Source organism: Ornithorhynchus anatinus, chromosome 3 (assembly GCF_004115215.2).
Source record: "Ornithorhynchus anatinus isolate Pmale09 chromosome 3, mOrnAna1.pri.v4, whole genome shotgun sequence".
NCBI lineage: Eukaryota > Metazoa > Chordata > Mammalia > Monotremata > Ornithorhynchidae > Ornithorhynchus > Ornithorhynchus anatinus.
Window position 1 is genome coordinate 87,152,305 of NC_041730.1, and position 25,146 is coordinate 87,177,450.

Below are 25,146 nucleotides of genomic sequence, written 5' to 3' on the forward strand. Positions count from 1 at the left end.
TAGACACAGGGGAATCAGGTTGTCCCACGTGGGGCTCACAGTCTTAATCCCCATTTTACAGATGAGGTAACTGGGGCACAGAAAAGTCAAGTGACTTGCCCCAAGTCACACAGCTGACAAGAGGCAGAGTCGGAATTAGAACCCATAACTCTGACTCCCAAGCCCAGGCTCTTTCCACTAAGTCCCACTGGCATTATTATTGATAGTAATAATATTAGTAATATATTAGAGAAGCAGCATGGCTTAGTGGATACAGCACGGTTCTGAATGTCAGAGGGACCTTTCATTCATTCATTCAGTAGTATTTATTGAGCGCTTACTATGTGCAGAGCACTGTACCAAGCGCTTGGAATGAACAAGTCGGCAACAGATAGAGACAGTCCCTGCCATTTGACGGGCTTACGGTCTGATCGGGGGAGACGGACCGACCATAATGATGGTACCTGTTAAGCGCTGACCTTAACAATTAGACCTGAGTTCTAATCCCAGCTCCACCACATGTGTGCTGTGTGATCTTGGGCAAGTCACTTCATTTCTCTAGCCCTCAGTTACCTCAACTGTAAAATGGGGATAAAGAGTATGAGCCCCATGTGGGACAGGGACTGCATCCATCCTGATTAACTCGTATCTGCCCCAGCTCTTTGAACAGTGCTCGGCCCATAATAAGTACTTAGCAAGCATTTGGTGTCTCTCGGCAAGGTGGGAAGTCAGGATCTGGTGCAAGTTTCCGTGCTACCAGATCTTCACAACTAGCCCTCAGCTCCTCAGTCCTTCCCCGCCACCCACGTCCCGCCCTCAGGACAGGTGTACATACCACCAACTCTGTCATTTCAGGGTGGCCCTTCGACAACGTCATGTGCAAGATGAGTGGCTTGGTGCAGGGCATGTCCGTATCGGCGTCGGTCTTTACCCTCGTGGCTATTGCAGTGGAAAGGTGAGTTGATAATGATTGTGGTATTTGTTAGGCACGTACTGTGTGCCGGGAAGTGTACTAATCGCTGGGGTGGCTACAAGCAAATCAGGTTGGACACAGTCCCTGTCCCAGATGGGGCTCACACTCTTAATTCCCATTTTACAGATGAGCCCCGGAGAAGTGAAGTGACTCGTCCAAGGTTACACAGCAGACAAGTGGCAGAGCTGGGATTAGAACCCATGACCTTCTGACTCCCAGGCCAGATCGGAGGGGGTCCAGGAGAGAATGGGAGTTAAGGAATTCTAAGCAGCGATTGTAGACGACTCGTTCTAGGATTTTGGAAAGGAAGGGTAGTAGGGAGATAGGGCGATAACTGGAAGGGGAAGTGGGGTCGAGAGCGGGATTTTTAGGATGGGGGAGACGTGGGCGTGTTTGAAGGCAGAGGGGAAGGAGCCATTGGACATCGAGTGGTTAAAAATAGAAGTTAAGGAAGGGAGGAGGGCAGGGGCGATGGTTTTTATAAGGTGAGCGGGAATGGGGTCCGAGGCGCAGGTGGAGGGGGTGGCACTTGCGAGGAGGGAGGAGATCTCCTCTGAGAATAGTTCAGGGAAAGGTGGGAAAGTAGGGGAGAGGGTTGGTGGGGGGGAGGGGAGAGAGGGAGGGTTGACTTTGGGGAGCTCAGATCTGAAAGGGGTCTCCTTAGGGGTGGAGGTTTTGGGGGGCAGGGGCCCCCCTGGACTTCAACAACTGCCTGTTCACTAGTAGTACTTTCCTCTCCAATCCTGGGTTCAGGAACATTGGAGTTGTAGTTCTTTGGTCTTGACTGGCACTGCCCACATGCTTACCACCTTTTCTTCAAACATTGCAATTATGTTCTATAATAATTATGGCATTTATTAAGCACTTATTATGTGCTAAATGCTGGGAGAGATTCAAGCTTATACTAACACCGGTAATTATGGTTTTTAAGTGCTTATCATGTGTCAAGCATAGGAGATTCACTACAATCAGATTGGACACAATCCCTGTTCCGCTCGAGGCTCACGGTCTAGGGGGGAGGGAGAAGGAGCGTGTAGTGCCTATTTTACAGGTGAGGAAACTGAGGCACAGGGAAGTGAAGTGACCCACCCAAGGTCACACAACAGGAGCCGGGTTTAGAACTCACGTCTCCTGACTCCCATTCCTGTAGTCTTTCCACTAAGCCACCCTACTTCTTCAAAGGCTTTCTTATTGGATACCATCCCTGCCTCACAGGGGGCTCACAGCTCGTTTTATCCCCATTTTTTAGACGATTAAACCAAGCCCCAGAGAGGTTAAGTGACTTGCCTAATGTCAGCCAGCAGGCCAATGCCAGAGCTGGAATGAGAACCCAGATCTCCTGACCCCCAGTCCTCTGCTCTTCCTACAGGACCACACCGTCTCCCCGCCTAGCCAGTCGGATGTAGATGAAGGTCTGTAACACCGGCCGAAACGGCAGGGTGGCCGTTTATTAATTGCAGGGCTACGGGACGGAGGGGTTTTTAACCCCACCCCACAAAAGGGCTCATTCGCTTGCCCGCGTCGGGGCCGAGACACCCGCGGCCGGCATCGTGGGCTTATCGATACCACCGGCTGACCGATGTTTCTTCCGTCCCCTTGCAGGTTCCGCTGTATCGTGCACCCCTTCCGGCAGAAACTGACCCCAAAGGAGGCCCTGGTGACCATCGTCGTCATCTGGGCCTTGGCCCTGGCCATCATGTGCCCGTCGGCCGTCACGCTGACCGTCACCTGGGACGAGCACCACTTCATGGTGGATGGCCAGAACCGCTCCTACCCGCTCTATTCCTGCTGGGAGGCCTGGCCCAGCAAGGGCATGCGCAAGATCTACACCACGGTGCTCTTCTCCCACATCTACCTGGCCCCGCTCACGCTCATCGTCGTCATGTACGCCCGCATCGCCCTCAAGCTCTTCAAGTCCTCCGCTCCGGCCCGGGGTTCCCAGCCGGACGGGGCGGCCGTGGAGCGGAGGCGGGTGTCCAAGCGCAAGGCCAAGGTGGTGAACATGCTGATCATCGTGGCCCTGTTCTTCACCCTCTCCTGGCTGCCCCTGTGGTCCCTCTTGCTCCTGACGGACTACGGCCACCTGAGCGAGCGGCAGATCCACGTGGTCACGGTTTACATCTTCCCCTTCGCCCACTGGCTGGCCTTCTTCAACAGCAGCGCCAACCCCATCATCTACGGCTACTTCAACGAGAACTTCCGCCGAGGCTTCCAGGAGGCTTTCCGGACCCGGTTCTGCTCGCTGGTGTGGGGGGAACACAGAGAGACCTACTCCGAGCGACCCGGGGGACTCTTGGGGGGAGGTGCCCGCAACCGGATCTTTGTGGAGGTGCGGGCCAGCGACTCCGCCCAGCCCAGCGAGGCTGGGCAGAGCAGCCTTCCGTCCAGGACGGGTCGGTTCTCCCTGCGCAACGGGCGGGTGGGACATCTCAGCCTGGCCCGAGAGGACTTGGATGGCGAGAACTGCTCCCACGTGCCCCTGGGCATCCCAGCTTGGGATATCTGAGGGGACCGGTCCATGGGGGAGCCCTTTGGCTGATGAACCTGATTTGGCAAAGCTCTGAATCCAGTAGCCGGGGGAGGGCGAGCTGGTGGGGGAGGAAAAAGAAAAGAGCCTGGGACTTGAGAAGGAGGGGACGAAACCCACCCGCATCTTTTTTCTAAAATATGGTATTCGTTAAGTGCTTATTATGTGTCAAACATTGTTCTAAACTCTGGAGTGGATACGAGTGACTTAAGTTGGACAAAGCTCCTGTCCCACCTGGGGTTCACAGTCTAAGTAGGAGGGAGCAGCGTGGCTCAGTGGAAAGAGCCTGGGCTTTGGAGTCAGAGGTCATGGGTTCGAATCCCGCCTCTACCACTTGTCAGCTGTGTGACTGTGGGCAAGTCACTTCACTTCTCTGGGCCTCAGTTACCTCATCTGTAAAATGGGGATGAAGACTGTGAGGCCCCACGTGGGACAACCTGATTCCCCCGTGTCTACCCCAGCGCTTAGAACAGTGCTCTGCACATAGTAAGCGCTTAACAAATACCAACATTATTAACATTATTAGGGAGAAGAGGCAACAGAGAAATGACTTGCCCAGGGCCATGTATCAGACAAGAGGAAGAGCTGGGACTAGAACCTTGGTCCTCTGACTCCCAGGCCTGTGCTCTTTCCACTAGGCCACACTACTTTCCAGGCCTTTCTTAGCCTGTCTTTGGGGCATTACATCTACAAAGCCAAAATGAGCCGTAGAGAGCCAGTGGCCAGGGAACAGTGGCCATCAGCTTGCAGGTCTTAACATGATGTCCACCTGACATTTGAGGATCATTTGTGATCAGGTTCGGACATTTCCTACTACAATTACCGGGAGAACTTTGTTTTCCAAAAGAGATACACTCAGTTCTGCCCTAATGAGTTTTTTTCTCTATGGGTCTTGGCTAAACCACCGTTAGGGAATAAGGAAATGTCTGCCTGACACTTGATTCCGTTTGGATGCCGCGTGCTGCGGTGTCAGAAGAAATGGTGTGTGGTGGTGTGCGTGATGTCAAAATGGATGGGTACTACAGTGAACGTTTTCCCTCTCGGGGAGTTTTGTAAGAACACGGCCTTCACATTATAGGAGAACAGGGAGTAACCTTTTTTTAAAAAAAAAATTGGTGAAGTAAATTTAATGTTCTGAGAAAAGGAAATTGAACCATCAGCCCCACACGCTTTCCAAAAGAAAACTTTCCTAGTCTCAGACTATCTGTGACCTGGCTATATTTCTGTCCTAGTGGCTCTATCTTCTGAATCATGAACTCTTGAAGCCCACAGGAGTCCTGGACTTTGTATTTTGCTAGGTTATTCAAGACCAATGAATAGAAGGGGTGAAACTGAGAGCTTCTGCTGGGGATCCAACTCAGATCCACCTGCTGCTTTGAGGGAATACTTTGATGATGTCTATTTATAGATTGGGCGAACAGGAGGTGATGACCTGTTTCCTCTCTTCCTGGTGAATGATCTTTTAAATCTACCTTTCCTTTATGGCAACCAGCAAAAATCATTCCTTGAAGATCCCATTCTCCAGCTGTCTTGACTGCGTTTCACCAGCCAGTGTGAACCGTCAGCTTCTTTTGAGCTACATTGATGATGATGACGATGTTGGTATTTGTTAAGCGCTTACTCTGTGCCGAGCACTGTTCTAAGCGCTGGGGTAGATACAGGGTAATCAGATTGTCCCACGTGAGGCTCACAGTTAATCCCCATTTTACAGATGAGGTAACTGAGGCCCAGAGAAGTGAAGTGACTTGCCCACAGTCACACAGCTGACAAGTGGCAGAGCCGGGATTCGAACCCATGACCTCTGACTCCCAAGCCCGGGCTCTTTCCACTGAGCCACGCTGCTTCTCATTCTTTTCAACCCCCTTGAATTCCCTGCGGAAATTATGAGAGAGTCCCCTCCCTGCATCAGAGCAGTTTCATAGGCACAGGTTAGTGGGAAAGATGTGCTCTTTAATCGGGCTGATCGTACGATTGAATTAATATCCATCAGTCCAGTTCTATCCTGGCTCCAACCTGGAATCCCTGGAATTCTTCGTGGCATTTACTCTGGGGTCTTCTCGTAGAGCAGGCTTTATTGATTCGATGTTCTCCTTCGCGAAGTTCCAGGAAGGGAGCCGTTATGTGAAAAGTCTGAAGATGATATTTCAATTTAGTGTTAAGGTAGATTACTGTACGTATGATTCACGGATCCAGTACCTTGTTCTGAGAAACACAGGATGACGGGAGACCGCTGTGACAAGGTATCTGATTGTATAGACTATTTGTGGGGCTGAGAGGCGGCAACCCTACACATCACAGGTGGCATTTAACAACCACGGGCCTCTTCTCTAGTGCCAAACAGAATGTCACATTCTAATGCACGGTGGTTGGGGTGTTTATTACCAGAAACTGTGGCCTGGAATTCTAAAAATAGTCCGAAGGAAAAGCTATAGAGGGCTTGTGCTCCCACTAGAGAAGTGGGACTGACCTTCTGACAACTGCTCTTTTTCAAGCCAGTCCCCCCCAACCTCACTCCCCGTTAACCATTCACTCATTCATTCAATCGTATTTACTGAGCGCTTATTGTGTGCAAAGCACGGTATTAAGCTCCTTCCTACTTATACCGACTCCCAAACTATCCATTCCCACTCTGCTCGATCCAACCTCACCTCTCTTCAACTCTGGCAGGGGAAAGCTGTATATTACTTCCTTCTGGGATGGGGCGAGTTTTCTGTAGCTCCGAATCAACCCAAATGCCAATTCTCCGGATCTGCCAGCCAAGAACAGTACGACTATTACTAAGGAACCATTAATGCTCCCTTTCATGCCCAGTGGTGTGATGTTTCAGCCCAACAGGTTTCATGAGTTTGACTGGCTCATTGTTGAAATCAGGGGAGGGAGCGGGGCCAGGAAATGGAGGATGAGGCCTTATTTTCAAAGTGGCTTTCCACTCAGTCGGAGAGCACCGTGGGAGGTAAGGGTCTCTCCTGGCCAATCCACACTAGACAGTCAGATGTCTAGGCGCGTGAATGATTCTTGGCATCCCTAGGAAGTCAAGAGCACCACAGGCCGGTGTGGGCTGGAAGCAGGCATGCAGATTCCCCCGGCTTCCCTGGGCCCCACTGACCACTCCAGACTCGGAATCAAAGCCCCTACTTCTGTTCAAACTGGGACAGAGGGTGGAACTGGCAAGGAAGAATCCCACGAGGACACAAACCCAGCCACCAAGTTACTGTGCATTCACATGACATCAAAGCGCGGGCCAAACTGAGCTTAAAAAGAACAGAGCGTCCGCTCTTAAGATCCACACCCTCCAACAACTTTTCCTGAAATCACCCCATCGAAGCCCTCGAAATTAAGATACATGGGGAACGAAAGGACCTCATTTAAAGAGAGCCGGGTGTTGAATAATTAAGGAAGGAGTCTTTGTTTAACAATCTCAGTACTGATCAACTGTACTTCTATTCCTGTGGAGCTTTTCCTCTTCACTAAGAGATTTTTAATCCCATCTAGGATGTTCTTGCTTGACTAGCAAATTGCATTTTATTAATTTATCGGATTTTAGGAGCACATTCCCTATCACTCTGGGCTTTTCACACTGCAAGTTAGATTAAGATGCTACTTCAAAACTGCTGACTAAATTCAAAATCACTCAAAAAACAGCGAGTCAGGGAAGGGATATCACTTCTGCTTTTTTTTTTTAAATGGTATCTGTTAAGCTGTGTGACTGTGGGCAAGTCACTTAACTTCTCTGTGCCTCAATTCCCCCATTTGTAAAATGGGGATTAAGACTGTCAGCCCCACGTGGGACAACCTGATTCCCCTGTGTTTACCCCAGTGCTTAGAACAGTGCTCTGCACATAATAAGCGCTTAACAAATACCAACATTATTATTATTATTATTACTCTGTGCCAGGCACTGTACTAAGCTCTGGGGCAGATACTCGATAATCAGGTTGGACACAATCCCTGTCCTACATGGGGATTACATTCTTAATGCTCATCTTACAGATGAGGTAACTGAGGCATTGAGAGCTTCTCTATGCCTCAGAGAAGTTAAGTGACTTGCCCAAAGTCACGCACCAGATAATTGGCAGAGCAGTGAATAGAACCTAAATCCTCTATCTCCCAGATCCTCGCTCTTTCCACTAGGCCAGGCAGCTTCTATCCTGTTGTACTGGATATATGGGGAAACTGAGACCAAGCAAAAAAAAGATTTGACAGAGGTTGCCCGCAGAACTGAATTTAGAATCCAGGAAACGCAGCTCCCTGATTGCTGGTCGAAACACTGGCCTGTGTTTCTATCGCATCTAGTTTCCAAAGATTCCTACACTTAGAATATTTCCAAGAAACCAAATGGATCGGTGAGAAGGTGCAATTTAAGTTGCAAAGAATCCATTTGTCAAATCACAGGTTCGCCAAAGTCAATTTCCATCCTGTAATTTCGTTGTAACTGTAAAAGTGAAAGCTGTCTAATTTGGTACGTAACTGTGAATAGCTTGTGTTCTACTGCTGATTGTACTGTCCAGTTTTTAGTATTAGATGAGAAATCTCAACTCCGAAAGAGGCCGTTGTCTAATCTCTGTGGTAAAATGATCGGCTGAAAAACACTGAGAAACAAGGTTAGCAATTTGGGTAAAAGTGCTGATCTGTGAAAGGGCTGTTATCTGTGTTGTTGAATTACCCTCTGGGAAAAGACTCTTTTTCCTTCCCTTTCATTTCTGAAAATGTGTTGAAACTAGAACTCAGCCACTGTGGAAATAAAGTCCTTGTCCTGCGTTTGTGAAATTTTGTTCTTTTAAAAAGGAAGAGTATTTCTCTGTACATTTGCCCTACTCTTTGGGAAAATTTTTAATACAGTACTTGGCTTGAGCAAAAACAATCGTTCCAAACGTTTTATTTACTAAGTCCTTATACTGTCTGAAATGTAAGCTCTTTGTGGACAGGGAACGTATCTATCAATTCTGTTTTATTGTGCTCTTCCAAGGGTTTAGGACAGTGCTCTGCACACAGTAAGCACTCAATAAAAACAATCGATTGATTTCCCCCATTCCCTCTTTTTTCTGTGTCACCCTCCACTTGGGTCTGTACCCTTTAAGTACTTAATATTCCCTCCATCCTCAGCCCCATGGCCCTGCCTGATGTACGTGGAAAGAGCACGGGAGTCGGAGGATGTGGGTTCTAATCCTGGCTTCGCCACTTGTCTGCTGTGTGACCTTGGGCAAGTCACTTCACTTCTCTCTGCCTCAGTCAATTCGTTTGTAAAATGGAGATGAAGACTGTGAGCCTCATGTGGGATAACCTGATTACCTTGTATCTACCCCAGTGCTTAGAACAGTGCTTGGCACATAGTAAGTGCTTAACAAATACCATTATTATTATTATTGTTAATAATTATTATATCTGTAATTTGTTTTAATGTCTGTCTCCCTCTCTAGACTGTAAGCTCCTCATGGACAAAGAACATGTCTCTCCATCAACCCTTGAATTGTACTCTCACAAGCACTTAGTATAGTACCCTGAAGTTAAGTGGCTTGCCCAAGGTCACACAGCAGACAAGTGGCGGAGCCAGGATTAGAACCCATGTCCTCTGACTCCCGAGCCCGGGCTCTTTCCACTGAGCCACGCTGCTTCTCACCAGGCTTCTAGATTGTCTAGACTGTGAGCCCAGTGTGGGCAGGGATTGTCTGTCTTTATTGCTGAACTGTGCTTTCCAAGCACTTAGTACAGTGTTCTGCACACAGTAAGCACTCAATAAATACAATTGAATGAATGAATGAATGCTCTGCACACAGTTAGTGTTCAATGCCATTGATTGATTGATTGATTGGCAGTATTTCCCAAAGCCCCTGTTTTTTGAAGGTGATCGTGATCATCTGCTATGGATTGTGATCAATAAATTTGTTAGATAAAACAACTCCTTGTCATCCTTTTTTTTTCTGGATTTATACCAGAAATTTATTTTATATAGTAGTCCATCACAAATGTGATATTTCTATGGAGAATGAGTGACCAAGAGCAAAGGAACAGAAAAGGTCCAGTGAATTTCATTTATTCATTCAATAGTATTTATTGAATGCTTACTGTGTGCAGAACACTGTACTAAGCACTTACAAAGTACAATTTGGCAACATTCATTCATTCAGTCGTATTCATTGAGCGCTTACTGTGTGCAGAGCACTGTACTAAGCGCTTGGAAAGTACAATTTGCCAACAGAGACAATTCCTTCCCAACAACGGGCTCACTCACAGTCTAGAAGCGGAGAGACAGACAACAAAGTGGACAGTCGTCAATAGCATCAATATAAATAAATAGAATTATAGATTAATACAAATCATTAATAAAATAAATAGAATAGTAAATACGTACATATATCCACAGATGCTGTGGGGTGGGGAGGGGAGGTAGAGCAGAGGGAGGGAGTCGGGGCGATGGGGAGGGAGGAGACGCAGAGGAGCAGAGCAGATTTCATGTCACAGAGCTTTGCACACAGCTAAGCGCTCAATAAATACAATCGAATGAATGATTGTCATCAGTTTGTATAACAATTTAGGCTAAACTCGGTCCAGCCCCTACAGAAATAAGGAATTAAATCGAAGAAGCGAGCTGTTCTTCTTCATTAGTGCTTTTCCTTTTTCCACTTATCCAGAGGAAAGTTATCAAAACATTCACCATCGTCCAGCCTGTCTAGGGGTGGGAAAGGGGAGAGTGTGTCATAAGCTCCACTGATTGGACACTCATAAACATGCAATAATCGTGTTGGCAGTTTGTCCATAGGTCACTGCCTGACACTCTTGTACTGAGCTGGAAAGAGGAAAAAAGGGAAAGTATCTATCCCAGTTGCTTAATTTGATCCATGGGTCAACTACAGCTCCCGGTCAAAGGGCAAAATTTTCAGAGGCATTTTTATCAGCTCCTATGGAGAATTCTTTCCCTAATCTAAGAAGCCACTGGGCGAAGGTGCTTTAACTCTTTGAAATCAGGAAAGTACCACTTTTATTTTTTTATGGTATTTGTTAAGGGCTTACTTTGTGCCAGGCGCTGTTCTATTCCCTAGGGTGGATGCAAGGCAATCAGGTCCCCACGTGGGGCTCACAGTCTTAATCCTCGTTTTAGGGATGAGGTAACAAGGCCCAGAGAAGTGAAGTGACTTGCCCAAGGTCCCACCCACAGCAGACGAGTGGCGGAACGGGGATTAGAACCCAGGTCTTTCTAATGCCCAGGCTCATGCTCCAGCCACTAGCAAATTGCTTCTTTGGGGTGAAATCAGTGATTCCTAACTGCAGAGCACAGCACACCTGGTGTGGCTTTGGAGACCTTTAAATCCTTTCAATTCACCCTAGCGGGTTGGGTTCCATTGTCTAGTGACCAGAACGTGGGTAGGAAATGAAGAAGCTAAATTCTAATCTTTCAGTCATATTTATTAAGCACTTACTGTGTGCACAGCACTGTACTAAGCACTTGGTAGGGCACAATACAATGGATTTGGCAGACATGTTCCCTGCCCACAATGAGTTTACAGTCTAGAGAGGAAGACAGGTGAGCTTACAGTCTAGAAAGAAAGACAGACAGTAATAGAGATAATTTAAAATACATAATTTAGGCCCTTGTCACTGGCCTTCTGTGTTTTTATCAGGCAAGGCTGGTCCTGTTTCCTCATCTGTAAAATGGGGTTAATACAGTACCCGCTTCTCCCTATCTCACATGGATGTCGTAAGGACAAAATGAAATAAGCAGTGTGAGAGTGCCTTAAAAAATAAGAGGACTTTACCAATTCCAGGCATTATTTATTAATTTGGCCATAAATATTAACATTGGGAACATGCCCATGTTCACATGCAGGCACTATATGCTAGGTTTAAAGGATTTCTTGTTCGTCAGACCCAAAGGGTAGAGGATCTAGAAAGGAAGGAAATGTGAGTCTGAGCTCCTTGAATTTCCATTGTGGGACACTTATCCAATAGCGTACACGGGACTCCATTTAATAGTCTGGAGGATGCAGAAATGTCCTCACTCCACCCCAGTATCCTGAAGAAGTTTCAGTTTAATTCCAAGAGTGAATTAATTTCCCATTCACGGGCGGGGATCCAGGCCACTGAATGGGATGCAGGGCCCTTGTGATGTTTGTTTCCATAGCATCTGGTGGAAACATTCAACAGCAAGAATAACAATAATAAAGTCAGTGTCTTGCTTGAAAAATCAGGGCGGGGTGGAGACAGTTATCATCCTCAAATCCTCAAGGGTTTCCGAGCACCAATTAATCAGTTAACAGAATTTATTGAGCACCAAATGAGACAGGGCAGTGTGCTAGGCGTTTGGGAGAAGACCACAGTGTTAGATCTGATTGTCCTCGGCAGTTCATCCCTGGCCTCTGGGGTCAGTTTGGCTCCACATTAAATGGAGACCCTGGAAAGGCAGGCACCTGAGAGAGGCCCCTTCCTGAGCCTACACGTCTCCCAAGTGAAGGAACCTCAAAAAAAAAATATATGGTATTTAAGCATTTACTGTATGCCAGATACTTGCCGAAGCACTGGGGCGGAGTCAAGCTAATCAGATTGCTCACAGGCCATGTCCACGTGGAGTTCACAGTCTAAATCCCCATTTTACAGATGAGGGAACTGAAGCACAGAGAAGTTAAGATCACACAGAGGACAAGTGGCAGAATCAGTATTAGAACCCAGGTCCTCTGACTCTAGGCGTGTGCTTTTTCCACTAGGCCATGCTGCTTTTCCAAACGGGGACAAATCTACTGGAAGTCCTGCCTGCCTGCATCTCCTTGCTCCAGTGGGTGGTTGGCGGACATGGCGGACAGTCAAGTGCGGCTTTTGCCTTTCCGGGAGGGGAGGAGAAGGGAGGAAGTTGGCGGAGGGGAGGGAGAGGAAGGGGGAAGAGGAGGTAAGGGAGGAGAGGAAGGAGGGAGGGGGAAAGGAAGGAAGGGGCGAGGAAGGAGGGGAGAAGAGGAGGGGAAGGAGAGGGAGCATAGGGTAGGGGGAAGGAAGGACATGGGGAGGGAGGAGAGGACAGGGAGGAGGGGGAGAGGAAGGGGGGAGAGGAGAGGAAGGAGGAGAAGGAGGAAGGAGGAGAGATGAAGGAGGGAGGGGGAGATGAAGGAGGGAGGGGGAGATGAAGGAGGGAGAGGAAGGGGGAGAGGAGAGGAAGGGGGAGAGGAGAGGAAGGAGAAGAGAGAGGAAGGAGGGAGGGGGAGATGGAGGAGGGAGAGGAAGGGGGAGAGGGGAGGAAGATGAAGGAAGGAGAGGGAGAGGAAGGAGGAGGAGTGCAGGGAGGGGGAAAGGAAGGAGGGGGAGAGGAAGGGGGAGAGGGGAGAGGAAGGAGGGGGAGAGGGGAGAGGAAGGAGGAGGAGAGGGGAGAGAGGAAGGAGGGGGGAAGTGAGAAGGGGGAAGAGGGGAGAGGAAGGAGGGGGATGGGGGGAAATGGGAGAGGGGGAAAAGGGGAGAGGAGGGAGGAGGGGAAGGGGGAGGGGGAAGGGATAGAGGAAGGGGGAGAGAGGAGGGAAAGGGGAGAGGAAGGAGGAGGGGAAGGGGGAGGGGGAGAGGAAGGAGGAGGGGAAGGGGGAGGGGGAGGGGGAAATGGGAGGGGGGAAAAGGGGAGAGGAAGGAGGGGGAGATGGGGAAAAAGGGAGAGGAAGGAGGAGGGAAGGGGGGAGAGGAGGAAAAGGGGAGAGGAAGAAGGAGGGGAAGGGGGGAAAAGGGGAGAGGAAGGGGGGAGGGGGGAGGAGGGGGAGGAGAGGGGGAGGGGGAGGAGGGGGGAGGAAGGAGGGGAAGGGGGAAAAGGGGAGGGGAAGGGGGGAGGAGGGGAGGAGAGGGGGGAGGAAGAAGGAGGGGAAGGGGGAAAAGGGGAGAGGAAGGGGGAAGGGGGAGGAGGGGGAGGAGGGGGGAGGGGAGGGGGAGGAGAGGGGGAGGAAGAAGGAGGGGAAGGGGGAAGGGGGGAGGAGGGGGAGGAGAGGGGGAGGAGGGAGTGGAGGAGGAGGGGGAGGCGGGGGTGGGGTGGGGGAGGAGGGGGAGGAGGAGGTGGGGGAGGAGGGGGAGGAGGAGAGAGGCTGGGGGTGGGGCCACGTGTCAGGGGCGGGGCGGGGCGGGGCGGGGCGGGCGGCCGCGTAATAGAGGGCGGGGTGGGGGGGGGGGTGAAAGGTTCCGTTGCAGTGCGCAGGCGCGGTCCGGCGGCTCTTGCGAGCGCGGAGCGCGTGGGGGCGGCGTTGTGGGGCGGGCGTTGGGGGTGACGTTGCCGGGCGGCGTTGCCAGCGTCCGGCGGGCGGCTTTGGCGTTGGGGGCCACGTTGTGCGGCGGCGTGGCCAGCGTTTGCGGTCGCCCGGGCGCCATGAGCCGCTACAGCGTGGAGGAGCGGGCGGCCCCGCACAGCTTCGACTACCGTCTCTTCCTCAGTGAGTGTCCGGAGCCGCTCCGTCCCACCCCCGCCATTCGTTCGCTCGTTGGTTCGGCCGTTCGCTCGGACGGGCCGGGACGGGCCGGGCCGGTCCTGGGGGGGGGGGGGGCAGGGGGCCCTCTGGAAAATGGGGATTCACTGGGAGCCTCACGTGGGACCGCCGGATGACCCTGCATCTCCCCCAGCGCTTAGAACAGTGCTCTGCACAGAGGAAGCGCTTAACAGATACCAACATTATTATTAGGTTGGACACACGTGGGGCCCACGGTCTCCATCCCCGTTTTACAGATGAGGGGACCGAGGCCCAGAGAGGTTGCGGCCTGCCCAAGCTCACACAGCAGACACGAGGATTAGAACCCACGACCTCAGACTCCCCAGCCCGGGCTCTTTCCACTAAGCCACGCTGCTTCTCATAATGAGGGTATTTGGTAAGCGCTGACTATGTGCCAAGCACTGTTTTAGGCGCTGGGGGTTGGCCCACATGGGGCCCACGGTCTCCATCCCCGTTTTACAGATGAGGGGACCGAGGCCCAGGGAGGTTGCGGCCTGCCCAAGATCACACAGCAGACACGAGGATTAGAACCCACGACCTCAGACTCCCCAGCCCGGGCTCTTTCCACTAAGCCACGCTGCTTCTCATAATGAGGGTATTTATTAAGCGCTTATTCCGTGCCAAGCACTGTTCTAAGCGCCGGGGTAGGTAGAATAATAATAATAATGTTGGTATTTGTTAAGCGCTTACTATGTGCCGAGCACTGTTCTAAGCGCTGGGGTAGACATAAGGGAAGCAGGTTGTCCCACGTGAGGCTCACAGTCTTAATCCCCATTTTACAGATGAGGGAACTGAGGCACAGAGAAGTTAAGTGACTTGCCCACAGTCACACAGCCGACAAGTGGCAGAGCTGGGATTCGAACTCATGAGCCCTGACTCCAAAGCCCGTGCTCTTTCCACTTTCGCTCACGCTCTTAATCCCCATTTTACAGATGAGGGGATTGAGGCCCAGAGAAATTGTGGCTTGCCCAAGGTCACACAGCAGACGAGCGGCGGAGCCGGGATTAGAACCCACGTCCTGTGACTCCCAAGCCCGGGCTCTTGCCAGTACGTCACACTGCTTCTCTGGCTTTAGACCCTGGCTCTGCTCACTGATTTCCCATTTTATCAATCCAGAGTTGGCCGCCCAATTCTCTTTCCCTCTTCTGCCTACTGCGGCCGGGGCCCTATCTGTTTTTGGTTTTTATGGTATCAGAGCCCTTTTTGGGTGTCTAACACTGTTCTAAGCGTTGGGGCTTTTTGTGTGTCTAACACTATTTTAAACCTTGAGGTAGATCCAAATTAATTAGATCCGACATGGTCCCTGTCCCACAAGGGGCTCACAGTCTAGCAGGGAAAACAGGTATTCCCCATTTTAAAGATGAGGGGAAAAAATGGTATTTGTTAAGCGCTTACTACATGCCAAGCATTCATTCAGTCGTATTTTTGAGGGCTTACTGTGTGCAGAGCACTGTACTAAGCGCTTGGAAAGTACAATACAGCAATAAAGGGAGACAATCCTTGCCCACAGTGGGCTCACAGTCTGGAGGAGCGGAGCACTGATCTTAAACAGTGCTTAAATAGAGAAGCAGCGTGGCTCAGTGGAAAGACCCCGGGCTTTGGAGTCAGAGGTCATGGGTTCGAATCCCGGCTCCACCATTTGTCAGCTGTGTGACTGTGGGCAAGTCACTTCACTTCTCTGGGCCTCAGTCCCCTCATCTGTCAAAGGGGGATGAAGATGGTGAGCCCCACGTGGGACAACCTGATTCCCTTGTGTCTACCCCAGCGCTTAGAACAGTGCTCTGCACATAGTAAGCGCTTCACAAATACCAACATTATAAACAAGATCAAGCACTGTTCCAAGTGCTGGGTTAAATACAAAGTAATCAGGTTGGGCCTCACAGCCTTCATCCCCATTTTACAGGTGAGGTAAGTGAGGGGCAGAGAATTAAGTGACTTGCCCAAGGTCACACAGCAGACAGGTGTCGGAGCTGCGATTGGAACCCACGTCCTCTGACTCCCAAGCCCGTGTTCTTGCCGCTAGGTCACCCAGCAAACAAGTGGAAGAGGAAAATACAGTCTTCAATAGATTGTAAACTCGTAGCGGGCAGAGAATGTGTCTATTGTTGTAGTGTCTGCTCCCATGCGCTTAGTACAGTATACAGTTTGTTTTTGGTTTTTATGGTATCAGAGCCCTTTTTGTGTGTCTAACACTGCTTTAAGCGTTGCGGTAGATCCAAGTTAATTAGGTCTGACACAGTATTTTGTGAGTGCACAGATGCGAATGAATGAATGAAGTGGCAGAGCTGGGATTAGAACCCAGGTCTTCTGGCCCCCAGGCCCGTGCTCTCTCTGTTAGGCCTTGCTGCTTTACCGGAGTTTGACCTGCCTCTGGTGCCAGGCTGCTTTGATTTGCCTCCTGGTACTTTCCTGTAGCTGCTGAAGCAGAGGGTGTGGGGTTTAAAGTCTAGAAACGAAACCATGAGTCACCCTAGGAAACCTCTCTTTAATGCGAAGAAGATCATCTCCAGCTTGGGACGCTTGGACCTCCAATTTGGGGCTCAGTCTGTGAGTTTGGTACCCAGAAGTTTGTTTCTGAGCTGCCCTTTGGGGCAAAATGATTTGTGAGAGTTGAGCCAAGGCCCAGCCTACTCCTCCCTTGTGCAAATCGTTCTGTGCAGTCCCTCAAAGGTGGAAATGAGCCTAAGCAAAAATGCCAAGTTTTCACCTTGTGCTGGAGTTATCTGGTCCGTGACATAGTTCAGCTGACTTTGCACACACACCCCCCCCCCCATTTTTTTTTTTTGCTAGAGGTTGGTTTGGAGACAGCTGCTTGCAGTCCTTGCTTTTAGTTGTCCTAATTTTTTGGTCCCTCTTAAATTGGGGCAAGCCTTTCTTTATTAGACTATAAAATCTTCGAAGTAAGCGCTTAATGTAGGACTCTGCACATCGTTAGTGCTCAATAAATACCATTGACTCATTGAAAGGAACTGTCTGATCTTTTTGAGTATTCCCAGGCAACCAGTGGTGCTTTGGGAACTCAAATGCTGGTGACCAGTGGAAAGAACAGAGGCTTAGGAGTCAGAGGTCATGGGTTCTAATCCCAGCTCTGCCACCTGTCAGCTGCGTGACTTTGGGCAAGTCACTTAACTTCTCTGGGCTTCAGTTACCTCATCTGTAGAATGGGGATTAAGACTGTGAGCCCCACATGGGACAACCTGATCACTTTGTATCTACCCAGTGCTTAGAACAGTGCTCGGCACAAGTAAGTGCTTAACAAATGCCATTATTATTTATTATTACCTCAGGCTTAAATCTAGACTGGTCCTAATGAACCCAGAAAAAGGTTTTTTGGAGGAGGAAAGAGGAAGGGCTGAGGGAGAGAGAGTGGGAGAATGGAAATGGGAAAACAAAACTAAAGATTCCGGGTAAGCAGTAACAATGAGTGAAAGGATGAGGAAAGGCCACTATAAATTTAAGAGACTGAACTGTAGAAAAGGCATCCATGAAATTTCAGGAAGGAAATGCCACCCCTCCTTATTCCAATCCCATTCTGGTGTAGCTTGATTGGTTAGGAAAGGAGGGATTTAGGGTTCCCTAAAGCTTAAATGGGTTGTGACTGATATAAATCTTTTCTGAGAGCAAGGTAACATAACAGTGTTTTGAAATTTAGGTCTTGAGTTTTAACAGCCAAGCTGAGTAAAATTTAATTCCAATTGATCATGTAAGACCATTCTTGTATTCCCAATTAAGAAAAATCACCACTGGTTGTATTTTCTCTGCCTTGTTGGCCAGTTTTGACAAAGGCTCTCTGGTTCCTGTGCCTGTGTTTGCTAATTACACATAGGATTACCTGCTCATCCCCTTTATGAGAAGCAGATGGGATGTGATGTATTAAACTCAGAATTATTTGTTTAAGCCAGAATTGATTTATTATTGGCTTCAAATATTTGTGGCAATCTATACTATTATCTGAATGTCATGGACTTTTAAAGTTTGGAATACTTTAGGAAACAATGTAGTTATTGGATGCTGTGTGCAGAGCACTGTATTCAGCACTTGAGAATGTAAAATACAACAGAGTTGGTGGATATATTCCCTGCCCCCAGGAGCTTACAGTGTAGTGGAGGAGACAGACATTAAAATAACCCATGAATATGTACATAAGTGCTTTGGGGCTGAAAGTGGGATGAATAGCAAGTGCTTGAAGGGTGCAGATAGAAGCACATAGGCGAGGCAGAATGGGGAGGGAGTAGAAGAAAAGAGAGTTTAATTGGGAAAGGCCTCTTGGAGGTGTGATTTACTTATTTATTTTTTTAAATAAGGCTTTGAAGATGGGAGTGGTGGTCTGTTGCTTATGAAGGGGGAGGGAGTTCCAGGCCAAAGGGCGGACATGGGCAAGGGGTCATCAGCAAGAGAGATGAGATTGGGGTACAGTGAATAGGATGGCTTTGGAATGAAGCATGCTGGTTGGGTTTCTGTAGGAAATGAGCCAGCTAAGATAGGAAGGAGAGAGGGCGACTGCATTAAAGTTGAAGCTAAGGAGTTTGTTTTATGCAGAAATGGATGGGCAGCCTTCCGAGTTCTGACGAGCAGAGAGATTTGAACTGAATCTTTAAGTAGTGCTCTGGGCAGCAGAGGGAGGTAAGGATGAGTGGGAACAGGCAGATCAGCAAGGAGGCTGCAGGGCTGCAGGGCTGCAGTAATAAAGTTGGGCAGGATAGGAAACGCACTTGGATCAGCAGAGCAGTTTGGATGGAGAGGAAAGGATAGATTCTAGGTAGAACCAATGAGATTTGGTGACAGATTGAATATGAGGTTTGAATGAGAGATGAGGCAGGTATAATGCCAAAGTTATGGGCTTGGGAGATGGAGGATAGTGTTGTCTGCAGTAATAGCAGATAAACAATCATTTATTGAGCGCTTACAATGCAGAACACTGTACTAAGTGCTTAGAGTACACTGTAACAGAGCAGAAAAGCAGGGGAGGACAGGATTTGGGTGGGAAGATGTGTTTTGGACATGTTAACTTTGACGTGTTGGTGGGGCATCCAAGTAGAGATGTCCTGAAGACAGGAGGAAATGCAAGACTGCAGAGGAGGAGAGAGGTTGGGCCTGGGGAGGTAGATTTGGGAATTATCTGCATAGAGGAAGTGAATGAGCTCTCCAAAGGAATGGATTAGATGGAGGAGATCAGGTCTAATCACTTGTAATTTAAAAAATGTACTAAAAAATTTTAATCAGTAGTTCAAGATTTGGGTTCAAAGGTTCCTCCATAGAAAGGTCATTGGATGACAGGGTAATAAAGAAACTTAAGAAAATATGGGAATCCCCAACATTTAGGAATACTGGGTTCCTCAATCTAGAAAGTGTAGAATTCTTATTTTAAAGAAGCCTTTACAGTGACAGATCAAGTATCTAGCCATAATGTCACCAACGGTGGTCCAGTGGAGTCAATCAGTGGTCTCTATTGAAAGATGATTGTTCTGGGAATCAGGAGACGTAGTCCTGGTTCTGCATGTAGCTGTCTAATTTGCACAAAGACTACACAGAGCAGTGTGTTGCACTTCTGCTCAGCTACTTGCTCATTGCGCATCATATCTCATGATTGGCAGGAATGAGAGAGAGAGCACGTAGAAGCTCCCTCCTTGACTACTGCACCTGCCTCCTCACTGCCTCCTCTCCCCTCTTCAGTCCATACCTAACTCTGCTGCCTGGATTATTTTTCTAAAAAAAATTATTTTTCTTACCCCACAAACACGTCAAAATTCACATGTCCAAAACTCATCTTCCCACCCAAATCCTGTCCTCCCCTGCCTTTCTACTCTGTTATAGTGTACTCTAAGCACTTAGTACAGTGCTCTGCCCACAGTAAGCGCTCAGTAAATGATTGTTTAACTTGCTATTTCTTGCTATTATTTTTCTCTCCACCTCCAGTGATTGCCCATCCATCTCCACTTCAAATAAACTCCTTACCATCAGCTTTAAAGCACTCAGTCAGCTTGCCCCCTGCTTCCTTACCTCCCTGATCTCCTACTACAGCCCAGCCTGCACACTTTGCCCCTCCAGTGCCAACTTGCTCACGTGCCCCAATCTCATCTGTCTTGCTACTGACCCTTTTCTCATGTCCTCCCTCTATTCTGGTACTCTCTCCTCCATATTTGTCAGTCCACCCACTCTCCCCACCTTCAAAGCCCGATTAAGGTCACATCTCCAAGAGACCTTCCCCAATTAAACCCAGCTTCCTCTCTCTCCTGCGTCATCTATACCCTGAGCACTTAATAAATACCATAATAATAATAGTAATTCGTACCCTTTGGGCATTTGATATTCACCACGCTCTTGGTCCCATAGCACTTATGTACGTAGCCATAAATCATTTATATTAATGTCTATCTCTCCCTCTATACTGTAAGCTCATTCTGGGCAAGGAAATATGTCTACCAACTTGTGTTCTCTCAAACAGTTCAGGGCTCTGCACACAATAGTCAATTCCACTGCTTGATTGAGAGCATTGGGTATTGCACAAGCCAGTAGCACTTTAATCAGTTCCTTTGGGCTGATTCAGGCCATGAACCGAGGCTCATCTGTTCTCGTCAGGATGTTTCGTGACTTCTTTTGTAATGGTGGTGTTTGTAGCATTCGGCGGATGGAATTGTTTATATATAAAGCTAGTTCTAAGAACACACCCCTCAACGGAGCTATGTAGAGTTATGGAAAGCAGAATTATTTGCTCCCAGGGCTTGAAGTAACTTTCTAGGTAGAAAGTGTTACGTTCTGAAAGGAACTAACTCGTGTTCGGGTTTCTACTACATGCATGGCTTCAAAATATTTACAGTGACGTTCCAGTCTGTTACCAATGGGAGTTTGGTGATGTAATTCCTAAAGGTACAGAAGTAGTCAAGCCTTCTCCAAAAATGGTTGTCTCATCAGACTTTCTCCCCCAGATGCTCTTGGTGTGTTCATGCTTTCTTTGTAGGACGACAGCCAATCGAAGGAGTCAGATGATCACGTACTCTGAAGGGGTTTGGGACTCCAGTCCAATCCAAGGAGTGTGGGGCTGGATCAGGACAATTCCATTGGACCTGTTCTGGCCCACACCAGCCCCATGCTCGTTCTGGAACCAACGCAAGAATTTGTTTTTAATTCCAAGATGGCCTAGGGGATCGAGTTAGATTTTTTAAAAAATGTCTTCGGGCCAGGATCGGGTCGGCTTCACTCTCCCAAGCACTTAGTTCAGGGGCCCACGATCACTAGGTTGGGCCCTGGTTTTTAGTCCATTCTGGGATTGATATGGACACTCCCTTTTTTTTCCCCTTCTCCACCCCTCCACATTCTCTGCTTGCTGTTGGTAGGAGCAGCCTCTACAGCCTGGCCAGTTCAAACTGGCTTATTTGGGTTTAGGGAACAGGCTTTGAGGAGGCTTACCTTTCACTTTGTTCACTCTGTGTTACATTTTCCTATTTTACCTTATCTTGAAGGAATTCTCTTCAGGCACACCTAGGGAATGTCAGTACAGTACAGCATAGCCAGTTGTTGGGTAGGGATTGTCTATTTGTTGCCGAATTGTACTTTCTAAGCGTGTAGTACAGTGCTCTGCACACAGCAAGCACTCAATAAATACGATTGAATGAAACAGATATGGTAAAGGGAACACTTAGCATTTCTTTTAAGGAAAGATAAGAAATCTGGCAGTTTTTGAAAAATGTGATTGAACTTAATGACACAGCAATTTGACTGTTCCTGAAAATAATATTTGTAGTGGTTTTATATCTCTGTAGCAATGATCCTTCCACTATCTTTGGGATTTTGAGTTCATTTTTTGAGTAAGAGAAGCCAGAAGGTAGCCATGGAAGTGTTGTTTTTTTTTTCCCTCCTCTTCCTGCAATACTTAATGTCAGTATGTGAATTTCGGAATTGTGCCAATTCCAGAATTCGAGGCTGGTCTGAACATCATTAAGTTTTAACAGTGTTTTGGGTATCTAAAAGAAGTTATGTGTTAAATGTAACTAGCTTCTAATGTTGATGTATGTTATTATTAAGCGTGGCTCAGTGGAAAAGCACAGGTTTGGGAGTCAGAGGTCATGGGTTCTAATCCCAGCTCCGCCACTTGTCAGTTTTGTGACTTTGGGCAAGTCACTTATCTTCTCTGGGCCTCAGTCACTTCATGTGGAAAATGGGGATGAAGACTGTGAGCCCCATGTGGAACAACCTGATTACCTTGTATCTACCCAGTGCTTAGAACAGTGCTTGGCACATAGTAAGCACTTAACAAATACTAAAATTATTATTAAGCGCCATCGAATATTTTGTACTTTTTTCACATTTTAGCTATGTAGATTTTTCAGTCTTCCAGAAATTAAGTTGAAACTGGTAGAAATTGTGATAGGCACATTTGCTTTTCGTTTTCCTAAACACAATTGAAACTTTTTGTGTAAGCTATATCACTTTTAATTTTCAGATGACTGACTTCAGAATGTTAACTACTTCACTCGTTTCTCTGGTTTGTTTTTCAGAAAATGAAAAAGGACAGTACATATCTCCATTTCATGACATTCCTATTTATGCAGAAAAGGTAATGTATACTTTCCTATTGACAGGTTTTAAGTTGCCAGCTCCTTATCTGGAATTTTAGAAGTTTCTAGCTAATGTGCTGGAAAGCTAGTAGAACGTTCCTGCAGTACAATAAATGTGGAAATGAACCTAACTACTGAAAAATTACATTACAGATCACGTGACTGAAACAACTACAAATTGGCTAAGCTAGCAGTGTATGGGAAAAATTCAGTGTCTTCAAGCAGCCTGTGTTTGTCGGGGTGAGGGGAACCCAATAAATGTGGATTTGTTTTTTGGGGAGCAAAAAATTATCAGTTTGAGGCCTAAATGAAATCTCTGAAAAATTTATTAGCATTTTCAAGAGTTCATTTTTAAAAGCCGGAGTATAGTGGGGGGGGCAGGGAGGAGACGTTTTGTGGAATATTGAAGTATGGATTTACAAATTTAGCAGTGCTATCTGTAAAAGTGAACAGAGGCAGTCCCACAGAATCCTAAAAGAAGGCTTGTATTGCAAAAAGACTTTTGTACATCTGCATACCCGTCCTTATTTCTGCATAGATTCTTAACTGCTTGTATATATTTTTCTGTATAAAGCTCCTTGTGGCCAGGCAATGTCATGACTCCCCCCCTCCCCCCCCCCAGTACTTTCTAAGTACAGTGCTCTGCAAATGAATGCTCAATAAGTGCTGCTATTACTTAAAAATTAGAGCTCTGTTCAAACCTCTGACTGAATTGTGAAAGGGCCTCTGCTTGGGCTGGAGGCTCTTGCTTCCTACTTCCAAATGAGACTGAAACCTAAACCAGAAGAAATGCAATCTCCAGGAAATTGGGAGGAATTCTAACTGTAGTGTTAATTCCCTTGTAATGTACTTTTCCAGGTGCTTAGTACGGTGCTGTGCACGGCAGTAAGCACCGTGTCCCCACCCAACTGCATATGTGTAGAAGTCCTGTTTCACCTGTTCACTTGTCACCCTCTCCCCCCCACCCCCCATTCAACTCCAGTTTCCTATAGTCAGCTCATGCATGGCTCAACTTGAGAGGGTCCTATTTGGGCATTGGTATAGTTTTGCCAGAAAATAAGTTGAGGGAAAACCCTTCAAGTAATGAAAATCCTAATTGCACAAGTTTTTAGTCAGCCTTCCACCATTGTAAGACGTTCTTGTGTAGTTCTGAAGCGAGGACAAAAATCATCAGTTTCTTTGCCTAGAGGCTGTTTAGTTTGGCAACTGGCTTTTAACCTTATTCAGAGGGTATGCAGATTGCATGGAACTATTCCATATTTTTGTATTTCACCTCCTATTCATATCTTTGTTAATAAATTTGGAGCTTTCAGCTGTTGGCACTTGCAAGCTAGCTTGTAAAATTGTATTATGTACTTCTCTGACAACTTGCCTGTGTGCCTGCTTTGTTTTAAAGAGTTGAATTTCTACCACCTTTTGTAAATGTTCTTTGCTTTAACTTAGTTGTGTGGCATTTCATGGTTCATTCTTTGGAATACACTGGGTCCTGAAATCTAATTTCTTTCAATTAAGGGAGTATTCGCGTAATCAATTAAAAGATTTGCATTCTCATTTTGACTTAGTCTTCATTGCAGGATTAAGTTGATTAAACAATGAATCTGGTTGATATCTGCGTAGCATTATAACTTCACTGAAGGACTTTAATTTCATTGAGACGTCATAAATCTAAACTATATTACTGTGAGTACAGTTGGATGATGTGTGTTCAATAGGCATCAAAACCAAATTTGGTTCACTAGGGTTACCCCTTACTTTTCTGCTTCAGAGCTAATAAATTTAGTTGTAAATTTCCCCAGTAGATTCCTAATACAGTTTCACATGCCTCCTAATGAGATGGCAAAAAAATTTTCTGCTTAATGGTGATGTACAGTCAAACAAATGTTCACTGAAGGACTTTAATTTCATTGAGACGTCATAAATCTAAACTATATTACTGTGAGTACAGTTGGATGATGTGTGTTCAATAGGCATCAAAACCAAATTTGGTTCACTAGGGTTACCCCTTACTTTTCTGCTTCAGAGCTAATAAATTTAGTTGTAAATTTCCCCAGTAGATTCCTAATACAATTTCACATGCCTCCTAATGAGATGGCAAAAAAATTTCCTGCTTAATGGTGATGTACAGTCAAACAAATGTGAATGTCTCCTCCATCCTCCCCCTATTTCACTCCTCATGACCTTAGGTTTTCTTGAATGTTAGGGACTTTCTGATCAATGCCCTATTTAAGAAACAAAGAATTTGAGGTTGGAAGATGCAAGAAAGTCTTGTTTGGAGGGACGGAGGCGTTCCCCTTTGAAGAAAAAAACCTTGAGGTGCCCCTGGTTTGTGCAGTACCAAGGCTCAGAATGGTGCTTGGCACACAGTACGGGCTTAACAAATATCATCATCGTTATTACCACTCACAATGCGCCCTAATCCGGGCTGGTCATGTTTCAGGTGGGGCAGTCAGCGCAATAAGCGAGTAAGTAGGCAGATGGATGTTGTCGTGTATCGTGAAGTGCTTGCAGTGCTATTACGTGTAAAATCCATTTAGAATCATTGTGAGCTCAGCCTACTGTCAGCGCTGCAATAGTACTTAAAGACTAGTAGCAGGTGGAAGCCACTAGTCTTCGGCCACCCACATTTGTCAGGATTCCTGCTGAACCTGTGCTTCACATGACCTAGCTGATTTTTATTAA

General features: G+C 47.4%; 2 protein-coding genes across 3 annotated transcripts in view; both read left to right on the forward strand.

Annotated features, from left to right (window-relative positions):
• The window catches only part of NPFFR1 (neuropeptide FF receptor 1), a 41,269-nt gene extending 37,704 nt beyond the window's left edge, over window positions 1-3,565 (forward strand). The window contains exons 6-7 of the mRNA XM_039911325.1: window positions 835-934; window positions 2,555-3,565. Of these exons, the coding sequence (XP_039767259.1) occupies window positions 835-934; window positions 2,555-3,458 (1,004 nt within the window). The 3' untranslated portion in view covers window positions 3,459-3,565. The remainder of the gene's footprint in view (window positions 1-834; window positions 935-2,554) is intronic.
• Window positions 3,566-13,685: 10,120 nt separating this feature from the next.
• The window catches only part of PPA1 (inorganic pyrophosphatase 1), a 34,695-nt gene continuing 23,234 nt past the window's right edge, over window positions 13,686-25,146 (forward strand). Inside the window, exons 1-2 of one of the 2 annotated variants that reach the window (XM_029061080.2) lie at window positions 13,686-13,858; window positions 22,408-22,466. In XM_029061080.2, the coding sequence (XP_028916913.1) occupies window positions 13,795-13,858; window positions 22,408-22,466 (123 nt within the window). In that variant the 5' untranslated portion in view covers window positions 13,686-13,794. The remainder of the gene's footprint in view (window positions 13,859-22,407; window positions 22,467-25,146) is intronic. The other variant, XM_029061081.2, reaches the window with a different exon arrangement.